Source organism: Accipiter gentilis, chromosome 9 (genome assembly GCF_929443795.1).
Source record: "Accipiter gentilis chromosome 9, bAccGen1.1, whole genome shotgun sequence".
Classification (NCBI taxonomy): Eukaryota; Metazoa; Chordata; class Aves; order Accipitriformes; family Accipitridae; genus Astur; species Astur gentilis.
This window is the reverse complement of record NC_064888.1, coordinates 21,681,516-21,701,952: the sequence shown is the minus strand read 5'-3', so window position 1 is coordinate 21,701,952 and position 20,437 is coordinate 21,681,516. Positions and strand designations below refer to the sequence as shown.

Genomic DNA, 20,437 nt, shown 5'->3' with positions numbered 1-20,437 from the left:
CAGCTTTGCCCCAACACTTGAAAACGTGCTTTTTTCACCAGGGAACACGTCCCTTGCACTTGGCGGGGTAGAAAATTTCACATAGTTTCTAGCGGCGTGAGTCCGCAAAGCACTGCCACGTTCCCGGGCCTCACAAAGACACTTCAGTACCACAGAGGCCCGGGCGCGCTCGCGGCTGCCACCCTGTGCCGCGTTTTCTTTCCTCTCCGCTCCAGGTGCTGCCCCGTATCCCGCTTGGCTCGGGGCCCCAGCCCGGACATCGGCAGGGGCTCTCCAAGGGCACACCGTCGCTTGGGAGGCACGCCAGCTCCTCAGGCCTCCGCTGCTCGGGGGTGCCGCGGACGGCGGTGAGAAGAACGGCCGCCCCGCGTCTCTTGCCCACAACCAAGATGGCGGCGCGGGGACCGTGCCAGCACGAAGCCGCTCTACTCTCCCGCGCCCGCCTCTATGACTGGCGGCGGGCGCGGCCACGTGACGCTTTCAACAGCGCCGCGCGGGACCTGCGCCGGGAGGGAGCGAGGCCGCGGCGGGGGTGCGCGGGCGATCAGGTGACCCCCGCCCCCACCCCTGCCGCCGCCGGCGCGCGCCCGACTCCTCCCTCTGCGGGGCGAGCGGGGCCCCCGCGGCGGGGGGGGGGGGGCACGACACCCCGGCAGGCCGGGCGGAGGGGCGGCGGGCCGGGACGCGGGGACTGGCGGCGGCGGCCTCCGGGCAGCGCTGCCGGCAGGCCGCGAGGAGGCAGCCTGCGGCCCCCTGTCACTGCCGCGGCCGGTGTCCCCGCGGCGCCGGGGGGAGCGAGGGAGCCTGAGAAATGCGGACGTTTGGCTCAATTCCGCGCTCCGCTCCTCGGGGACGCGCCGGCAGGTGCGGGGAGCCGGCTGCTGCCCGGGGAGGGGGGCCGGCGGCGTGCGCGGGCCGAGCGGCGGGCGGTGTAACCGCGGGGCCGTCCGCAGCGCGGGGGAAGGCGTTTTGCGAGTGGCGTTGAAATCCAGCCGCAGTAAGGGGCGCGAGGAGAGGGGGGGCATGGTGGTGGGGCTCGGTCTGCTGGCAGTTTGTTTGGGACACCCTGTCGCCAAATTCTGTCGAGCCCCCCCCCGAGGTGATTCTTGCCTGCTGGGGGGGGGGGGGGGGGAACAGGCACAGCGAAAATAAACAACGCCCCGAAGTTGCTCAGCCAATAGTTAGGTATGATGTTACAGCTCAAGGTAAACGCCGGCCGTTCAGCCAGCGCGGGGATTTGTAGCACGTCGGCCGCGGCGATGTGCCGCAAGCACGCAGGAGCAGGGGAAACCCGACGCTCGCCTTCTGGTCTGTCTCGTTAAAGCCACCAGAAACAAGTTCTGCTTCACAGTGGCGATGAGGCCACCAGCGCTTTTGGAATACGTCAGTGATGTTCAGAGGCCACTGCAGGCCTTGGTACAGAAACTGTAAATGTTGGAAAACATCCCAACGTGGCAGTGAATTCGAAGGCTGACAAGTACGCTGTCCTCACATCCGAGTTAGCCTTTCACATAGCACATTTTATTCCATAGGATAAGGGTGTACCCTTTGCATCAGGCGAAACAGTCACAAGTGACATAAAGCATAAAGACACCAATATACAGCGAACGATTCTGTTGCGCTCCAGCTAATTCAGCTTTCCTTTCCCATAAAGGACTCCCTCATTCGTAGCTTGGGCCAAGCAGTCATAGGATGGACCGTCAACTCTCCTGCAGGCACTGAAGTGACTTCATAAACACTGGCCGTGAGCCGAGGTCCTTGCACAGGCGATAATTCTGCTCAGGTAAGGGCCCCGTGTCAGCAGAACATCACCCAGGAGCAGCCGTCCAACGTAGATCTCGGGGGGGGGGGCGGGGGGGACACGGAGACGGAAGGGGCTGGCCACTGGCGTTATGATCTAATATTACTGTAATTTAGTGGGACTAAGTTATTAACAAAAGCCTTATTTTAACGTCAGAGCATTAAGTGGTTAACTGTGTTAACAGGCACAATGACCTCAGCCTGCTTTCCCATAGCAACCACAACATGAAAGTCCTTTCAGGGACTTCTTTAGCAAGCAAAACAAAAAATGGGAGCACTGAAATGACGTCTATAAAGTGTTATTCAGCCTGGAGAGTTTTCTTTTAAGCCAGCAAAGTTTCAGCAGGTAAAACAGTTCAGCGGAGTATAGCCACAGCTCGCTCTCTGTCCTGCAGATCTGGCTTTTGAGAGTTTTCCTGTGAGGCTGTGCGTTAATTGCTCATTATATCCCAGGGATCTGCACTTCTCCAAGCACAAGCACGGCCGCGCACACGCGCACACACACGAAGCTGCATGAAACGTGCTCTGTGCTTTCTCATAAGTTTTCAGAGGGAGCACAGTGAACCACCCCTGTCCCATTACTTATTCGCTTAAGAATAATTACTGAAACTTGAGCTAAAGGATCCTTCTCAAGGTATTTTAATCAATCCCTTAGCCGGATCAGATTTACCTGAATTCTCTCTAACCTGTTCTGAGACGTATCCAACGCGTACAAGACCCATCTGTTTCCACTTGCAGAAACCTCAAGTCATTGGTAGGCAAAGTTATGATCTCATAAAAGTTGATATATGTCCGAGTGGCAGTTCCTCTTAGCTCAGAAACATTTTCCTAAATTGCTCCCCTCAAGTCTATCTTGTTAATATAAAATCCAAGGCACAATGAATCATCACATTGACCGTTTGAGAATGATTACTGAAGTTTGAGTTGAAAGAGCCTTTGGAAATGACCTAGCTGTATGCAAGCATTTCAGATTTTCACCCTTTTTTTTTTTGAAAGAAGGCAGATTCATATGAATTGTACAAAAAGAAGCCAACTTTTCTTGAATATAGCATAAGCAGATATTTCAGACACCACAAGGATAATGATACTTTTAGGGGGGTAGTATTTCTGCAGCTGTTTCACAAAAAAAACCAAATTTGACATTAACATGTTAGGAAGGAAAATGCAAGGGTGATGGAGGTTACTAGGTTCTCAAGATGTACGGTAGGGTGGCAAAAACTCTGTTGAGCCGCTGGCCAAAGTATCTAGTACGGAAAATGAATGATTTTCACATTCACATTTTAGAATTGATACCACTTTTCTCTGCCTGAGGTAAGGAAATACACATGCCATGCGATATTATGGGGATCAAGTAAGCACTCCTGATATTTCAAACCAAGCCTGTCTTAATGAGATGACATACAGTGCTCCGCTGCTCACTCTTTAGTAATAAACCCTGGTGTTTAAAGACTGAAAAGTGACAGGGATTTCCAAGGGTTGAACGTCTCTTGTTCTGACAGTGCAAAACTGTGAGTCTCTAGCTGAGAGCAGAGCAATAGGAACACCATTTCTTGACTGTATGTTTTAAAAAAATAGATTCTGTGCAACATGTTAAGCAGAGCCCACATTATAATGACAGGAAATGCAGAAGGACATTCATAGATACATTTGAATCAGCTGACAACTACTGAAGTGATCTTAAAATTCACGTTGCAATTATGGCTGGAAGTTTAAAAAGATGGTAACACCTTTTCAGTAAAATTGAGCTCTCAGGGGACTGATTTCTCCTGCCTTTGGGTTTTAGATAATTCTGTGCATTATAAATGACTGTTGCACAAAACTGTGCACATAGGATAAGCCCTTCTAGTAAATCTCCCCTTTAACTATTGCAGGTCACCACTAGAAAAAACATGGCATTTGAAGGTATAACGCATAAGGTGTTTTGGTGTCCTGAGTTATGTAATTCTAAACTTGGCTGTGTGAGGAGGAACATGCAGCAATATCAGTTTATTCCTTGAAGAATCCGTTTTAAAACATTTGTACATAGGTTTTTAATCAGCTCCCTCTATTTCAAGAAAATATTCACCAAATCTGAAAGGCCGAAGGACCTTCAGGTCTTGTCTTCCCCAAGCCTCATTCAGCCAAGACCATTGCGCACTACAGATCCCCCAGACCTTAAGTTTTGTAAGGACTGTTTACTGGGGAATAAAATCTCTCCCCCATGGCTATAAATGATCAAATGCAAGTGCATTTGTCTCTCTTGGTGCCTCTGGTTTTATAGGAGCAGAGATGGGTTCTTCAGGTGAAAGGGCAATGGCTAACCCTTGAAGAAATACTTGATCACCTAGCTGCTTTCTATCCTTCAGTGTAAGACTGCGTTTTTGTCATTTAAAGGGTTTTCTTTCTTCAAAGGCAGGCTAAAGGTGGCACCTTGCCTTCTCTGGATGTAAACCTTAAATCCAAGTGTGCTGGTGGATGGATTTGTCTGAGATGCCAGAGAGAATTTTTACCTAATAGTTAAAACCTGCTGCCTTCTTTCCTGTCATAGACAAAAGGAAATAGCTTTTGTTCAGATACAACATGGTAACTCCACAGGAAAATACCTGAATATTCAAACACTTCACACCAGCATTTCTTGTGGTTGTCAGAGGTTGGGGAAGGGATTCAAGACCAGTTAGTGACTGGCTGTAGCTACGATACTCCTGTTGCTGAATTATTTTTTTCTGTGTTTCTCTTGTCCCAGTCTGACACTTGCCTGCAAGTACCTTTGATTAAGGAGATGAGTGACTTTGCCTGTTCTATTGATCAGAATAAATTACCAGCAGCTAATTTATGGACCTCACAAAAGTGCCTTTGACATGGTGAATTGTGCTCTGTTGTTCAGGTAATTGGATTGTCAGGAAGCGTTATTGGTTACTATACAGCTATCTCTTATAGAACATTGGCCTGTTTCATAGAAATGGACAAAATCTTTTTTTAGACTTCCAGTTCGCAGAATGTCATGAAGACTGAGTAAGAAGAAAATAAGCATTCTTCCTCATAGTAGCAATGGCAGTAAGAACATTTTGACTGCTATATGTTGATGCCGCACCCCCCTGATTTCTGTTAAAAAAAACAAATTACTTTTCTTGTACTTGCAAGTTCAGGGGGCTTGGTGGTTGCCAGCATTTGCAGATTCAGCTTAAAATGGGGGGAAGATGGGCTGCTTAGAACAGTATTCTTGCCAACAGTGAGATTCAAAATCTTATAATTGGCTTTTTGATGTCTGAGAAGGATAGAAAAAAGCTCGCCTTTTTTTCTGGGTATATTGCAAAGATGACAAACATAAATTTGGTTCTGTCACACCACTAGAGAACACACAAAACACACAGAAACAACAAATGGCCAGTGGGAAGGTGTTTTTACTCATGATTGCTTTAACAGCCAGCTTCCACACTTGCAGGCCGTGACGTCTGTAGAAGTGAGAAAAATGCAAACAAAGGATCCTTGTGAGGCTGAAAAATAAAAGCAGTACAGGAGCTCAGGAGCTCACTTTGGGTGTTTGTGTGAAGAGCTCCTACCTGAAAAAGTTTGGACTCCTGTTTTCCTCCAATGCTATGAAATGGGAATTTTCTAATTGAAATTACAGGAAGCAAAGACATTTTTTAGCTTAAGGCAGAAACAGCAAACAAATAATCTTTTCTGATGATGATAGAATCATAGAATGGTTTGGGTTGGAAGGGACCTTAATGATCATCTAGTTCCACCCCCCCTGCTGTGGCCAGGGGCACCTTCCACTAGAGCAGGTTGCTGAAAGCCCCTTCCTCTGGCTGTTTCTGCACATGCTATGTTTGAATACATGTGTATTGATGATATAGTGGCATGGCATTTTTAACTCATTGTTCATTTCCCCCAAGTGAGAGGCACATGTAAAGAAGGTTTGTTTTCTTTTTTAGTTACTGGATCTAGATCAGTAGGAGGGTTGATATTAATAGTAGCTGCAGGAAAGTTTAGGTGATTAGATGGCTTTTGTGTTTAGGTTTGAACACAGCAAAAATCAGGGCAGTTCTTCTATATGAGTATGTCTCACTGTTCATGTCCCGCTGCTGTGAGGTTCTTTCCGTATGTGTCTCCTTACTGCCCCAAGGGAATGGCACTGACACGGGGATTCGGTAAGAGATAGTCCTTCAGGTAGCAACACCTGTATTTGTTCAAAGCCCTGAAGAGTAGAAGAGCACAGACTGGGAATATTTGATGGGGAATCACTGAGGGATATGCAACGGGGGATGCTATATACCCAGCAGAGCACTTTTGCGTAAGCCTGTGTCACAGCTTTCTCCCTCAATATCAAGAGTCAAATCCCTAGAGCCTCAATGTGACCATAGCCAGAGGCAGGTCTGTCTGTCTGGGGTGTGCTCCTCTGGCCAGCCACAAACAGAGGAGTGCATGTGTGCTCTTGGCACCTGCCATGGTGGCCAAGCGCAGAGCTTGAATAGGCCCCAAGACTGCAGATGGACCTGCCAACAGGCTGCTGGGCTTTGGTTCTCTCTAGGTCCTGCAAGAGCAGTGCTGAGTGCCGTGGCATGGTTTTGTTTATATCCTGCTAGCTCTGGAAGTCTCATCTTGGGAAATGCCAAGCCTTTTTGATCCCCATGGGAACACGGGAATTGTCTCTCAGCAACCGACATGTGACTGCTCCACAAGTTCTGTGTCAAACAGACCTGGTCAGGTCCTGGTGTGGTTGGAATGAGGGAGCTGCACTGGTGGGAGCATGATGACCTTTGGAAGCTCTCTGACCGATGACCACATCAGTTTCTCTATATGCAGGGCTAGTTTCCTCCATTGGAAGAACTCGGTGCTTACACCAGGAGTTTGTCCACCCAGCAGCTTCGTAGACCCTCAGGGGGAAGGAATGGTTGAGGAGCAGCTTTTCTCCACCCAGTTCAGTCCAGGCCCAGTACTGACAGCTGAAGGTGGGCTGTGGGCAGCCCCCCTCTGCCATTGCTTCTGTAGGAGCTCTGTGATTCTTACAACTCCTCTGAGTTTTCGGTTATCAAGCGCCCCTTGTTGCAGCTGCATCAGCTCCAGAATAGCTCATTTACCAAGCACAACAATGGGCTCCTGTTTGGGCAGGATTCCACTGGCAGCCCGTGCCTGACCTGGAGACCTTTGATATTTTGGCTGGCAGACTAGTTGTCTGTGCCCTGCTTGGTATTTCCCTGTAAAATATGCTCTAGGTTGTCCTTTCTTTAGGAGACATTACCCTTCCTCCCACTCATTCCTGAGTCCAAGCATCACTGCAAATGCTCTCAGCTGGATGGTCCACCTCTTTCTTCACTGAGCATGCAAACCCACTACCCGCTGCTTCCTCGCTGGGCAGCACAACGTTCCAGCTCAGGTGTCTCTGAGGTCCTGCAGCTGGACACATCTGCATTTCCAGCTTTGCTTCCTGGAGAGGACATTTTAAATGTACAGTACAGCTGCATACTGCCAGCATCAACATGAGCAGGAGAGGCCCAAGATATTGGGCTGCTTCGGGCTGGTATTTCCACTGGATCCTTATTTTGCTGGGTTTTGTGGATATTTTTGCCTGCTGTTATCCAGGGATGACAAGCTATAATGGAGGAGTTTGTGAATTGTTCTGATGGAAAGAGCACAGTTGCCTATACAATGCCTACCTTTTGATCTTGATATTTTGATCTACTTCTTGCCTTTGAAATTACATGGAGTTTTCTTTTACCTCCTCTTTTTTAGAGAAAAAGGTTTAGAGAGACATGGAGCTTGAAAAAATAATTCGTGACACACTGACACACTTCATCCAGTCCCACATCCCTGCAGCAGACCTCAGGTATGTTGAGATCGGAAGATCCAATATAATTTTTCTAGCTTGATCTCTGCATTAATTGTCCCTCTACATGTTATACTGAACTCTCTAGCTTTCCTGTACTTTGTGTTGCTTTCCCTTAACTCAGATCCAGGGTGCAGGTAATTTATATGGGCTCTGATGGGAATGCTTGAACAACTATCATTTAGCATTGCAATCTACCAGTGTCATTTCTTTGATGACCGAGATGATTAATTTCCTGTCCAGTAATGCACATTGGAATATGGGATTCCCTTCATTCCACAGTGCTCCCAAAGGGCTTTCTGAGCGGCATTGTCAGGGCTCTCACTATTTTGAACTCTACTTGCATGCAGAGATACAGCCACCTTGAGGCTGGAACACAGCAGCTGTTTTTGCAACTGGTGGCAGCAGTGACACAAGTCTGGAGAGCAGCAAGCAGAGAACACTGCATCCCATAGAAATTGCAGCTTGACAGAATATGATGAGCTCACCTGAAACAGCAGTCAGCATAGAAAAGTCAGGGTTTGTGCACTTGGAATATTTTGGTTAGCTCAGCTGAAGCACCTACAGGAGCACAGCTGCTGGGCACATGCTGGGGCTTTTCATTCAGTGCTGCCCAAGAAGCAGGACACCATGCAGTATTTTATCCGTAAATGCTTCCCACTCAACCAGTGACCATCTATTTTCTGGCTTTACGGTGGGATCTGCTGATAAGATACAGTCCACATAGGTCCTTCTGCTGCTGTATTAGAAAGACACAAGGTTAGGGGGAATGGAGGGCGGGGGCGGGGGGGGGGGGTGGGGCAGGGGGAAGAGAGAGAAACAGGCCTGTTGACCCTGTTGCCATGTCCTGTGTTCTGTCTCCAGTGGGATGGATGATGTTTTCTTCTCTTATATCACGGGTGTCCTGGAAGAGCTGGGCTTACCAGAGTCTTCTGAGGAGACTTTTGACATGGACACATTTGTGGAAATGATGGAGGCATATATCCCTGGTTTTGCAGAAATCCACAGGTATGTAAATGTTACTGCTTTGTATGTGCATGTCATGCACTAGGGGCCTGGGCCCAAGCCCCTCGGTACCATAAATTCTTTTGTTAGACCCAGTTGAATATGTATAGTACCAAACCTGTGCCATTATGATTAAGTCAGTCTTTGCCTGAATACACAGATGCTTATCCCAGTATAGTTTGCAAGTAGGTCTTGGCCATCTGAAATACCAGTTTATTTTATTGGGTTTCCTATCAAGCCTTGTCTTTCTATAAAGAGGCAGCCAACTAGGATAGGCTACTGCTTTTATTCCTCACACTAGTTATGCAGCTTCTGTCTCTTGCAGTGGGGATGTTTGTGAAATGATGTTCTCCCTCTCAGAAAGTCTTGGTGAAGCTCGCAACAAAGGTGAGTTACACAGGCAATTTCAGCACAAGAAGGTATATTCTGCACTTGGTTTCAGTCTTAGCATTTGGAGTTGAGCAATGTCACAGGATAAAATACAGTCTTGTTTGTCACAGTTAGGATCTCATAAGGTAGCCTGAATTGATTAACAATTTTTTTTTTTAATGGTCAGTTGGATTTTTGATATCAACACATGGGAGGTTTGAGTCACACAGAATACTGTCCAAGTCATACTGGGGTGAAAAACCCTTGATCAGATCTCCAAACACCTCTGTTGAGATCAAATCCAGAGTAATAATGAAGAAATAGCAGATACAGGGCTGCTTGTTGAAATTCTACTGTAGGTTAATTCTGAAAGTGAGGATTTCTGCCTGCCTTGGATAGCCATCTAAGTGACACTACCACTGGGCAGCCTGTGTTAGGTACATCATCAAATAGAGAATCCAGCTGATTACATATATCACTTCTAGACTTTGAGCATCCTCAAAGCTCACTTCCCATTCACCCATGAACCCTGGCATGGATACAAAATCAGCAATGATGTGCTCTGGCCTGCACTACGCAGGAGTGCAGAAGATTACACTATCCCAATGGCCCTTTCTAACCTCAGCATTCACAGATCAGCTGGATTACTATATTACATCAGCCCCAAAGGTATTTCCCACTAAAGAATAGACAGCTGAAGTGCCTGGATATCAAACCTTTCAGGACACACCAGTCTGGGTTTTGCTTATCTAGCAACATCACTGCTGTCTTGCCAGAAGGCTACACAGTGTACAACAGCCAGTCCTGTCTTTTATCTTTCTTGCTGCTTGCTTAAACTTGACAAAATGTACTGCTGTGTTCTGGTCCCCTGCATCCTACCCTTTGAGGATCCTGATGTAGCCAGAGTGTGGAAGGACAGCACCATACCAGTTTTAGAGAGGACAGAACAGAGGTGGAATGATTCTTCTTACAATGACACAGAAAGAGCCTGTAAAGAGAGATGCATCAGAGTAACCTGATCACTGGATGTGCTGGCTCACATACAGCCTGGGGACTACCAAAGTGTATTCCTAAATCTAAAATTAAAACACCACACCTAGTTCAAAGTTAGAGCAAGCACCAGGGAATTCTTAAAAACGTAACAAAAATATGGTAAGTATCCATAGCCAAAGTGCTAGAGGGCTGAGAATTGACAGGTAGAATTGAATTTGCAAGCAGCCTATGCCTTGTAAGGCCTGGAGATGCAGCACTCTAGCATGCACTATCACTGCCTTCCTGCAGGTCAATGTGAGCAAAGCTGCAGCTGTCCCCGGTGAGGGCAGGAGGAACAGTAGTGCTTCCCACTCTTGTCACTTAAGAAGGGATTTGCTTTGGCACACAGTGCACTAGCAATCTAATGCCAACAGGAGCTCTAGCTTTAGTGGGATTGTTCCTCAGAAGATATCACTATGTCTTTAAGAAAAACCAGGCCAAAAGGCTGTGGAAAGCGGGAGTGAAGCACCCTCTGAAGACCTGACCAAGGGCCAGGAGCCTGAAGCTGGAGCCTGCAATGGGGAAAGGCTGCGCACTCCAACAGATGGAGCTGGGGCCCAGGTATGAGCACCCTGCAGAGGAGCAGGAGTACTGGGGACAGGCACCCAGCACTAGGCTACCAGCACCACCTGAGGGCATTTTCTGGCTCTGGAAGGAACCACAGCATAGGCTGTGACACAGCATCACTGGTGTCTGTGATCTTCTCCATTGTATGGCCTGAGCAAGACTGTGTCAGTAAGTGGAAGAAGAAAATTATGTGCTGACAGAAGAGTATGAGCCATTGCTGTGGCTTATCCTTTCCAGTGGCTGGAAAGGATGAGCCACAGCGACGGTTGAGAGAGCCTGTCCCAGTGCTCTCAGAGATCCTACAGCAGCACTGTGGGGATGCCTCTGCACCACTAGCCAGGCTCCACCCCACTTCACCCTGTTCCCCTAGCCTCACTCCACAGCTTGAGCTGGATCACCATTTCTTTCCCCAGCTATGATGCAGTATCTGCACAGGAAGCAGTCACGTCTGGGTGTCAGTCCCAAAGTCACCAGTCCCACCCTCAATGACCTTCTGTGCTGTGCACTTACTGGGCTGTACAGCACTGATTCATTGGCCCAGCGGTCCAGATCCTGCAGCACCATTCAGCACAACCCATGCTACAGGCATTGCAACACCTGGCAGATTCCCCCACACTCTGCTTGCTGTTTTTCCAGTACTGATCTCTTCCTGCTCTGCAGTGCAATCATTCTGTGTCCATAGCCTTCTAGCAAATGCTACTGCTGTGCATCCTTCTGATGTAGCCACAGGTCGCTGTTTAACAGTCCCTTCCCTTTCTGATCAAAGCACATAAAACTTCAAGCATTTGCACCAGTGTCCAGGAAAGCTCAATCCTAAGGAGACACACAGCACGCCCATGCAGATGAGCCAGTTTGCAGCAGCCCTACTTTAAAAAAATTTGAAATGCAGGGGGAGGAGGTTAAGGAAGAGTGATGCTTTGTCCTTGCAAAGATACAATCCCCTGTTAGCTTCAGGAATGGGATTTAGTCACACTTGTAAGGAGAGAGAGCATTCAGCTAAGGGCAAGCTGAATTTCCTGACAATGCAAAACGAGAGAGGCCCTCTTCAATAGCCCTCTCGTCACTGTACCCCCAACTTACCTCCATCTCTTGTTCCAACTAGGAAGGCGATGACTTGAAGGATGGGGTAGAGCTGCTACTGGAGATGTTCCCAGCCTGTACTGTGAGCCAGGCAGAGAGGGCACTCGCCATGGCCTTGGGGAACTTGGAGGAGGCAGTGCAGTTAATTGTGGAGGAGAAGGTGGAAATTGGCCCAGCAGGTGTGAGTGTGAAGGTACTGTACTTTGTGCTTGGTGGCAGCAAGCCAAGGAGCAGGGCAGAGCTCAGGGACACAAGTGTCCCAGCTGTCTGCTGCAAGCAGCAGCTTTGACTGCAGGAACTTTGTGCACAATGAGCCAGGAGGATCACCCAGAGCAACAGCCCCTCTCCCTCAGCTCTCTGAGTACAGGCTGTACCCCCAGCCAAGCCAGCACCCCAGTAGAGCTGTGGCTGACACCCTGCTTCCCATAGGGGCTGGAGTGCTGCATTAGCAGCTGGGCTGACCAAGCTAGCAGGGGGGGTAGCTGTACGCCCCACATGTTGTGCTACTCACACACCTGCCTTGTCTTCTTCCAGGAACTGGCACGGCCCCGCAGAGCGCCCAACCATGAGGAACTAAAACAGGTTATCCTACAGAAGTAAGTACCCAGTAGCATGGAATCCCTTATTCTGCTTCCAGTAAAGGAAAAGGTGGCAGTTTGGGGAAGGTCAGAACGACAACGTGGTCTATAAAGAACTTGGGGTGTACAATGCTTAGTAAGGATGCTCTGAAGCTGATTTGGGTATAGCTGAACACAGTGAAGCACAAATACAATCAGGTGGGGAAAAAAAACCCAGGTTTGAGTTCCTTTTAGAGCTCTGGCACAAAAACAGGTTACCTGCACCAGCTGGGTCACAGTGCTGGCTGTGTGTGAGGTTTCAGCCTCCTACAGGTATAGTGTAAATCCCAGTACTGTCAGACGAGGTACCAGTTAAAGGCTCAAGGCACAGACATCATGCTGCAGCTCAGGTAAAATGGTGACTTGTAGAGCTATAGTAACTCATTCATACCTCCATCCTTGGAGACAGTTCAAACAAGGTTAAGACAGTTCAAACAAGATATCTTTAAGAGACTGCTGGTACAGCAACACTGGAAAGATTAAATCTCAGTTGCTGAAGGTGTAAATTCAATACATTTAAAGAAACCTCTCTGAAATCCCCCTGTGGACTTCTTGGGAATGAAAGTGGCTTTAGATTGGTTTACCTTTATTCATTTCCAAAAGCATTTAATTCTCAGTAGAACCCACAGTGTGGTTTCATCGATCTGCTTTAAGATCTCAGCTTTCATGAGCATCCTCCTGCAGGCATGCAGATTCCACATGTCTATCCAGCCATGTCTTTTCCATCACTTCATATCCTCCCCTGTGACAGAATAAACAGTCAATGGGCTAGGGAAGATAAAGCAAGGCAGAATGGCATCCAGGCAGAATTAACAATCCCTATCCTTGCCTGTCTCCTGTGCAGGCTTGTTTCAGAGTGACCTGCAAGGGAACAAAAAAGCACCAGCTGCTTAGTTACATTTCTGGGAACTTCACTTTAATGACATTTTGGCAACATCCTGTACTTTAAACATCACTCAAGCACAGGTACAGAGAGCAGATCATCATAGCTGCAGGTACACAGGAGCAACTATACTAACTACTAAGGGAGAGGTAATGGTCAGCTGTGCCGTCTGCCTGCTAAACCAGCACCAAAGTCTCAAGAGTAGTAACTCAGCAGTACAGCAAGCAAATGCTTGGGCCCTGATGTTTCAGTCACATAGGGAATAAGGTCATGCTTTTATGAAGTTGCTTCCAGCACAGACCTGTTTCATAGTCAAGTAGTAGGTGGAGTGTGAAAGGAATGCCATCTCTTCAGGGCAGAAGCAGCCAGCTTGGTTCTGCAGTCTTACCTCTGTCTCCTTTTGCTCCTTCTCAGCCCAATTGATGGCAGCCAAGCTGCCCCAATGGCAGAGCACACCAGACCTCGGCACCTCTCAATTCTGCAGGGAATTCTCTCAATTCAGCATTCTCAACAGCCTGAGTTTTCAGTACCCTTCACATACGGCCAAGGATGCTACTCCAGGAGAATCCTGCTGGATTCTCACCAGAAGGATGACACACTTATTGCCCATTTCATCCAGAGGGGAATGTTAAGTGCTCCTAGCTGCAATCTAGGCAAGTAGGACACATTGCACAGCCACAAATCAGCCAGGGGAGAAAGGACATAGGCTGTGAACAGCCCCAGGCAATGCATGTTAGTGTTCACTAAATGCTTCTTGTGCTTCAGATACATGATGGTGGATAGTGCAGATGATCAGAAAACACATCGGCCAGCTCCACCCAAAGAGGTAAGAGCAGCAGTCCCAGCTCACCAGCAGTTTGTCCTTTGGCTACAAGGTTTAAAAAAATCAGGCTGCAAGTCCAAAAAGCAATGGGGCAGGCCAAAGGCAGGACTGTTCACAGAGCCTGCTAATCAGCAAAGAGGGAAGATTAGCTAAGGTGCTGCAGGGTCTGTCAGTTCCTACCATTCCTGACTAACATGGCTCCTGCTCCCCCCCATCAGACAGCTTCATTCCCAGTTTTGGCCAAGATTCCAAACACAAAGGGTGGGTAAAGCAGCCTACCCCAGTCCTCCCATGGCCACCCCCCAGAGAACAGCTCAGCTTCTGCTCATCCCCTCCCTTTCCCTAGCAGTGTGGCTATCCATTCACTTGGTGTTGATGTCTTTCCTTTGCAGGCTCCCAAAAAGTTGATCCGCTATATTGATAACCAGGTGGTGAGTACAAAGGGGGAGAGGTACAAAGACATCAAGAAGCCTGAGAGCGAGGAGATGAAGAAAACCTACATCAGCATCAAACCAGCCAGGAAGTACAAGTTCCACTGACAGCCAGGTCCTCCTGCTCTTCAGCCTCCACCTCACCAGCCAGGCATGGCAGGATGGACACGTGGCACTAGGGATGAGGGGACTCCTCCACCTGCCACTAACTGGAACTAACCTGGGAGCCAGAATACTGCTTTCAGCTTCCTCAACTAACCTGGCTGACACGGAGATTTCTCTCCTTGTGTAGCTGTCCCTCTGCCCCTAGGGGCACACCGCAGTGGCTCTCTGGGGCCTGGGCATACTCTGCTATTCCTTGCATGGAACATTTTTAGATCTAAGATGTGGCTTGTGCTTTCGCAGCAAAGCTTTTTACAAGTCTATGTGCACTGTTGCTTTAAATTGAGTGCCAGTGTTAATAAAGATGATGTGAGTTGGTGTGTAGTTCAGCCAGAGCATGGACATGCTTTGCAGACACTGCCTCCAATCCCTCCTGGGGCCAAAGACAGGAGCAGAGTCATCCTCTTTCTAATTACTCTTCATCACATTCACCACAAGACATGGCTGCTGTTTTGTTAACCACCTAGCAGATACAATGGCTGAGGCTGAACTCCAGACCAGAGCTAGGCTCTCCCTGCCAACACAACCTGCAGCACTCGATAAACTCCAGCTGACAGCATGGCCAGCACTCCTGCCATTTCTCACCACTGTTGAGTGCCAAAGCTCCAGCCACACGACATGGAGCAGGATATAGTAGCAGGCCTGGGCACTACTGAAATGTTAAGTCAGAAGCTAGAAGAAACAAATGGCAATGACCAACTGCTTTCAGTTACAGCACAGCTAGGTCTGGTGGTTTTCTGTCAATGAAACTGCAGTTAGGAGTGCATTCCCCCTGAAAACAACTCCCACCTTGCATCAGCCTAAACCAGCGCTCTACGCCTGGACAGACACACTGCCTATGCCAGGGCCATGCCAGCCCTTTGGCGCCAGGCTGGCCAGTGGCCATGGGCTGGAGCTGGGCTCACTCTGCCCTCCTCCCAGAGCCCAGAGGGGCCTGCCCTCTCCCAAGAGGAGGGCTGGCAGCTTTTCTCCTTTCTGCTTCAGCTGGCCTGGTTTGTTCCACAGCTCTGCTGGCATGGCCTACACACCCGCCCCACAGGACAGTCCCCATCAAACACTCTCCTGCTCTCTGAACAGCTGCCACTTAGAGATTTAAAATACAACAAATAATAAATCCTATCTATTAGCTGGCCTGGCTAAGGCCTGTTCAGCACCATGGTGTTCCTGCAAGTCACTCGCTCTCTCCACACCACTGCAGAGGGAGTTACTTTCCCCAGAGGCACCAACGAAGCCCACTCACAAACACCCAGTGGCTGCTAAACAGCCCCAGAGGAAAGAGTGAGCCCCACTCAGGCCAGCCTCACCAACAGGACCGACCTCTCCCTCTGCACGTCCCCTTGACAGCAGCTGGTTCCGGCATCCTCCTGGGATCCCAGTGTTGCATCAGTCCCCCCCTCCCCGTCAGCAGCAGTTCTAGATCTGGAGGTTTATGAAAGGGGCAAAGCCAACCACGTCCTGCAGGAGAACAAGAGCCCTCTGCAGCGGAGGCTCCACATCCAGCTCCACCCCACGGCTTCGGAGGATGCTCAGGCTGGACTCGGCCACATTGTGGCAATGCTTCACCTTCAGCGAGCGCAGCTTGGGACAGTACTCAGCCAGGACCCTGCCAAGAAAGAGAGCACATGCAGGTTGCAAGCCAGGACTCCTAAGTGCACCACTCACCCTATTCTCTATTCCTAGCAGCCCAGCGCTCACAACTCTGCCACATATGCACCATCCTTTGGGAGCAGCACTGGTCTGAGAGAAACTCAAGGGTTGTGGTCAGATCCCAGACCTACGGTCCATGATATGCTGGGAAACTTGCTATTAGTAGTACACAAGGTCTCTCCTGAAGGGCCTGCTACTGGCTTCTCCCCCAGACTGAGCTCTCATTGCTTTCAGCATGAAGAAATCTGACTTTTGTCTCTGGTTCTCTTCCGCTCCCCATCCCAGACACCTGCCATCCCCAACCCAGCTCCCCACATTGCTCAGTACCTGATGGAGTCATTCTTGACTCGCAGACACCCAGTGAGGTCCAGGTGCTCCAGCTCAGGGCAGCACTTGGCAATCTCCTCGACTGCCACGTCACCCACATTGGCATTGACAGCCAGCGACAGAGACTTGAGCCTGCTGCACTTCTGCACCAGGTAGCAGATGGCCTCGTCCTTCAGCTGGCGACAGGCCGTCAGGTCCACAGCCTCCAGTGCCTTGCAGTGGTCAGCCAGGCTGCGCAGGGACAGGCTGTCCACCCACTCGCAGTGAGCCAGCGAGAGCCGGCGCAGGTTGGGGCAGCTCAGCGAGATGGCCACCAGTGCATGGCGGCTGAGCTGAGCACAACCCTTTAGCTGGATCTGGTGCAGGTGGTGGTTCTGCCCAATGACTGGGAGCAGCTCCCTGTCTGTAAGCCAGTCGGAGCAGTTCTGGAGCGCCAGCTGCTGCAGTACTTCGTTGTCTTTCAGCAGGTTAACAAAAGCAGCTCGAGGGATGGCAGGTCCAACCTGCGTGGGGAACCCAGGAAGAATAAGGCATCCCCCAGGACTTCAGATCAGCCTGATCCTCACCAGATACTCTTCTCCCCACTTTGGTCACCACTGTGATAGTGGTGACCAAAGCCACCCCCTCTCCTCATCCTAGGGCAAATCCTACCATTAGGCTCTCCTCCCCTCATGCCAAGGCTACTGCCACAAGCTAGAAGATGCTCTGGCTTCTCCAACCCCCGTCATCGCCCCTGCATTTATATACTTATGATGATCTCCACAACTCTGCTCTCCAAAAACTCTTTGCTAGACCACTCTGTGTTCTCACAGAACAGCAGCTGCTCCTGTCATTCCAAGTCCCAGAGAGCATCTCCCAGGGCCAGCACAAGATTTTCCTGAAGACCAGGCACAGAGTTATCTCCCATCAGACCCACCCTATTGCACAACCTCTGCGAGGACCAACAGGCCATGCCACTCTGGAGCTGGCTCACGTTTCTGCCAGCTGGTGCCCCATAATGGCCTGGGTGGAGCTTCCAGGCTCACTCCTCCCAAGGCCTCTTGCTAAAGACACTGGCATTACTGGGTGCTGAATCACCGCTTCTCCTCCCCGAGCCCATCTGTCCAGTCTGACACCCGCGCCATTAACCCAAGCTCCTGAGCGGAAACCAGCCTCCTTCCTGGGGGTTTCTTCTCCCCCCATAGTCAGATGCTCCCCTGCTAGCTCCAGGGAAGTAGGACATCTGTGTCTCCCCCAGGCTCAGAGTCATCCAATACCTGGCTTGAGTCAAAGCAGCGCATGTTGGCCAGGTACAGCTGGATGAGAGACTGGAACGACTTGCTGACCCTCTGCAGGCTCAGGAGCTGCTGCAGTGGCAGGTGACAGAGGATATGTGGAACCAAGATGTCTTCCCAGGGCAGGTCCAGGAGGCATCCCCTGGAGGGGGTCAAACTCATCATCAGATGCCAGGGAGCCAGGCTACAGTGGGAGCCAGGCTAGATGACCTCACACCTACTGCCAGGTGCCTCTAAGAGGAACAGCCAGAAAGAAAGACTCAGAGATGTCTCCCACAGTCAGTCCACAGGGTAAAACCCCTTCGCTACCCATCAGCGGGGCACACACCTGCCACCTGCGTCACCTCCTCCCCAGCCTGGGACGTTCACTGCTTAGGCATCCGAGTCCACCTGCCTGCACTACCCTCCAGGAGAGCTCGGGTGGGGCTTTCCACCAGCTGCTTACGGAGTCCCTGTCCCTCAGCAAGGCAGCAAGTGACTGCTGCAGCGTTACCACACCGCCCGCATGGCAGCTGAGCCTAGCTTCCCTGCCTAAGCATCACTCTACTTGGTAGCTAGTCCCCTGCATCCAGCGCCCAGCCACGCGGGCACCCTGCGAGCGGGAGAGAGCCGGCACCCACTCCTTCCCGCGGGGAGCAACAAGGCTCCGGGCTCTCTCCGAGGAGCGGGCCCCCAGAGATTGCGGCCACGAGGCCGCTGCGGAGGCCGCAGGCTCGGGCGGCGAGGGGAAGGGCAGGAGCCGAGGAAAGAGCAGAAGGGTCCCCGCAGGTCCCCCGGGCTGCGGCTGGAGGCCGCGGGTAGGCTCGGCCCCCGCAGAACCCGCGGCCGTTCCTCCCTCGCCACCCCACAGGGCCCCTCTCGGCTCCAGAGCCGCCCCCGGGCCCGGCTCGCAGGCTGCCCCGCCGCCGCAGCCCCACCGGGGGGGGCGGGGGGCCGTGACGAGCGAGCGAGCGGCCCTGCCCCAGCCTCCCACCGCCGCCCCCGGCCCGGTACCTGCCACCGCCCCGGGGCTCCGCCGGCCGCTCCATCCAGCCGCACCTCGCCCCACCCCCGACGCCGGCGTCCAGGGACGACGTCACGCCGGCGGGCGGAAGTGCGCGCGCCCCTCCGCCCCGCCCCCAGCACCGCCCTCCCTTCCCTCGCCCCCGCGGCAGCGCGCAGGTTACTGGGGCCCGACTGGGAGACACCGGCAGCCCCCGGACAACGGCGGCCCTCGGGGCGGCGGGCTGTGGTCGGCCGGGGCACCGGGCGGAGGACAGCGACTCCGGCGCCGCGGGCGGGCCAGCGGGGCCCGGCCGTCTCAGGTCCCGCTGGTGTCCCAGCGGCTCCCGCAGGCTGCTCCCAGCGGCGCGGCGCTCACAGCTGCCCCGGTACCCCAGCTCCCCCGTGGACACCACCTGTCCCAGTTCCCCAGTTATCCCGGTTCCCCGGTACGCAGCAGTTGCCCCGGTTCTCCGCAATCCCAGTTCCCCAGCGCACGCCGGTTGCTCCAGCCCCGCGGCTGCCCCGGGTCCCCGGCGCACACCCGTTCAGGTCCCCGGCGCACGCCGGCTGTCCCGGCTCCCCGGTCCCCAGCGCACGCCCCTGCCCCCGGCGGGCGGCCTCGCGCATGCGCAGCGCGGTGGCGCTGTCCGTTCAGCACCACGCGGAGCCGGGACCCGCCGGGACTCGCCGCTGCCGGTGAGCGACGGCGCCGCCCCCCGGCCCCGCCAGACCCAGATCCCCCCCCCGGCCCGGCCCCGCCAGACCCAGATCCCCCCCCCCCCCCCCCCCCGGCCCGGACCCCCAAGCCCCATGCCCGGCCCCGCCGCTCTCCCAGCGGGCTCTGCCGCCCCCTCCCCGCCCGCAGAGGCGGAAGGACCCCCGGGAAATGCCGGTCCCCGGGGCTCACCGTTCTCAGAGCACCCCCGACCGGCAGCCGCTGGGCCCCGCTCCTCCGCCGGTACCGGGCTGCCCCCCCCCCCCCCAGGGGCTGGGACGGGACGGCGCTGCCCGCCCGCGGCCCGCCGCCCGCAGCCCGCATGCCCCCACCCTGCCACCCGGCTCCTCGCGCTTCGCTTCCCCGCCGGTGCCCCACCTGCCCCCGGGGAGCGAACGGGGTCCGTCCCCTTCCCCCCCGCGGAGAAGCGGCCCAGGCTCATACCGGCGCAGTTGCCATAACGACTCCAGGCAGGGCTCCCGCAGAAACAGACGCTGCTATTTCCCCGCTGCTCTCCTCCCCGCTGCCCTCCTCCCCGCTGCCGGTTTGCGGGGCAGGCACCCCCCCGTCGGTACGGCACACCATACCTCAGAGCTGGCCCTGGACGGGTGACCCCATCCGTGGCTCGGATCTGAGCCCTGCCACCTTGTGCGGCATCAAGCTGCTGATCGCTGCTGGCAGCCGGCACTGTGAAAAGATCCACCTGGCAAAAGAGCAGGGCCCCACATATAGTGAACGGGTCCCAGATCCCTGGTCCCAAGTTCCCTGGAAAGCAATGACCTGTCTATGCACCCTGGTCTGCTCATTCCCTCCCGGTGTGGAGGCTGGTTTGGGGAAAGGTCTTCTTAGTCCAGTGCCTGTCCTCCAGGGGTAGCTGCCCATGCTACCTGCGTGCCCCCGAACATGTAGCACCTG

At 52.4% G+C, this 20,437-nt stretch overlaps 2 protein-coding genes across 10 annotated transcripts; one reads left to right on the top strand and one right to left on the bottom strand.

The window, feature by feature from the left end:
* Positions 1-362: 362 nt before the first annotated feature.
* Positions 363-14,904, top strand: CUEDC2 (CUE domain containing 2). Of its 6 annotated transcripts, none has more exons than XM_049810996.1 (10): positions 365-548; positions 1,655-1,783; positions 7,513-7,606; positions 8,471-8,614; positions 8,937-8,998; positions 10,440-10,573; positions 11,682-11,852; positions 12,194-12,255; positions 13,925-13,985; positions 14,375-14,904. In XM_049810996.1, exons 3-10 carry the CDS (start codon positions 7,533-7,535, stop codon positions 14,519-14,521), a joined length of 855 nt encoding a protein of 284 aa, XP_049666953.1. In that variant the 5' UTR covers positions 365-548; positions 1,655-1,783; positions 7,513-7,532; the 3' UTR covers positions 14,522-14,904. The 6 variants fall into 6 exon arrangements, with proteins under 6 accessions (XP_049666958.1, XP_049666957.1, XP_049666953.1 ...); XM_049810997.1 differs by lacking the exon at positions 365-548 and adding an exon at positions 653-864; XM_049811001.1 differs by lacking the exon at positions 11,682-11,852 and having other exon boundaries at positions 363-548.
* Positions 12,263-18,884, bottom strand: FBXL15 (F-box and leucine rich repeat protein 15). Of its 4 annotated transcripts, XR_007507334.1 has the most exons (5): positions 18,817-18,862; positions 17,806-17,965; positions 16,550-17,052; positions 15,893-16,178; positions 12,263-13,018 (listed from the first exon to the last, which is right to left on the bottom strand). XR_007507334.1 is itself a non-coding variant. In XM_049810986.1 (4 exons), exons 2-4 carry the CDS (start codon positions 17,986-17,988, stop codon positions 15,989-15,991), a joined length of 876 nt encoding a protein of 291 aa, XP_049666943.1. In that variant the 5' UTR covers positions 17,989-18,056; positions 18,817-18,884; the 3' UTR covers positions 13,176-15,988. The 4 variants fall into 4 exon arrangements, 3 of the variants coding, with proteins under 3 accessions (XP_049666943.1, XP_049666941.1, XP_049666942.1); XM_049810986.1 differs by lacking the exon at positions 12,263-13,018 and having other exon boundaries at positions 13,176-16,178; positions 17,806-18,056; positions 18,817-18,884; XM_049810984.1 differs by lacking the exon at positions 12,263-13,018 and having other exon boundaries at positions 13,176-16,178.
* Positions 18,885-20,437: the final 1,553 nt, after the last annotated feature.

Coding starts and splice junctions, on each gene's coding strand:
- CUEDC2 (XM_049810996.1), top strand. CDS start 7,533: ATGGAGCTTGAAAAAATAATTCGTGACACACTGACACACTTCATCCAG. Junction 7,607..8,470: donor ATCCCTGCAGCAGACCTCAG/GTATGTTGAGAT, acceptor TTCTGTCTCCAG/TGGGATGGATGATGTTTTCT. Junction 8,615..8,936: donor GGTTTTGCAGAAATCCACAG/GTATGTAAATGT, acceptor TGTCTCTTGCAG/TGGGGATGTTTGTGAAATGA.
- FBXL15 (XM_049810984.1), bottom strand. CDS start 18,851: ATGGAGCGGCCGGCGGAGCCCCGGGGCGGTGGCAG. Junction 17,966..18,816: donor GAGCCCCGGGGCGGTGGCAG/GTACCGGGCCGG, acceptor GACCCCCTCCAG/GGGATGCCTCCTGGACCTGC. Junction 16,179..16,549: donor GTCAAGAATGACTCCATCAG/GTACTGAGCAAT, acceptor CTTTCTTGGCAG/GGTCCTGGCTGAGTACTGTC.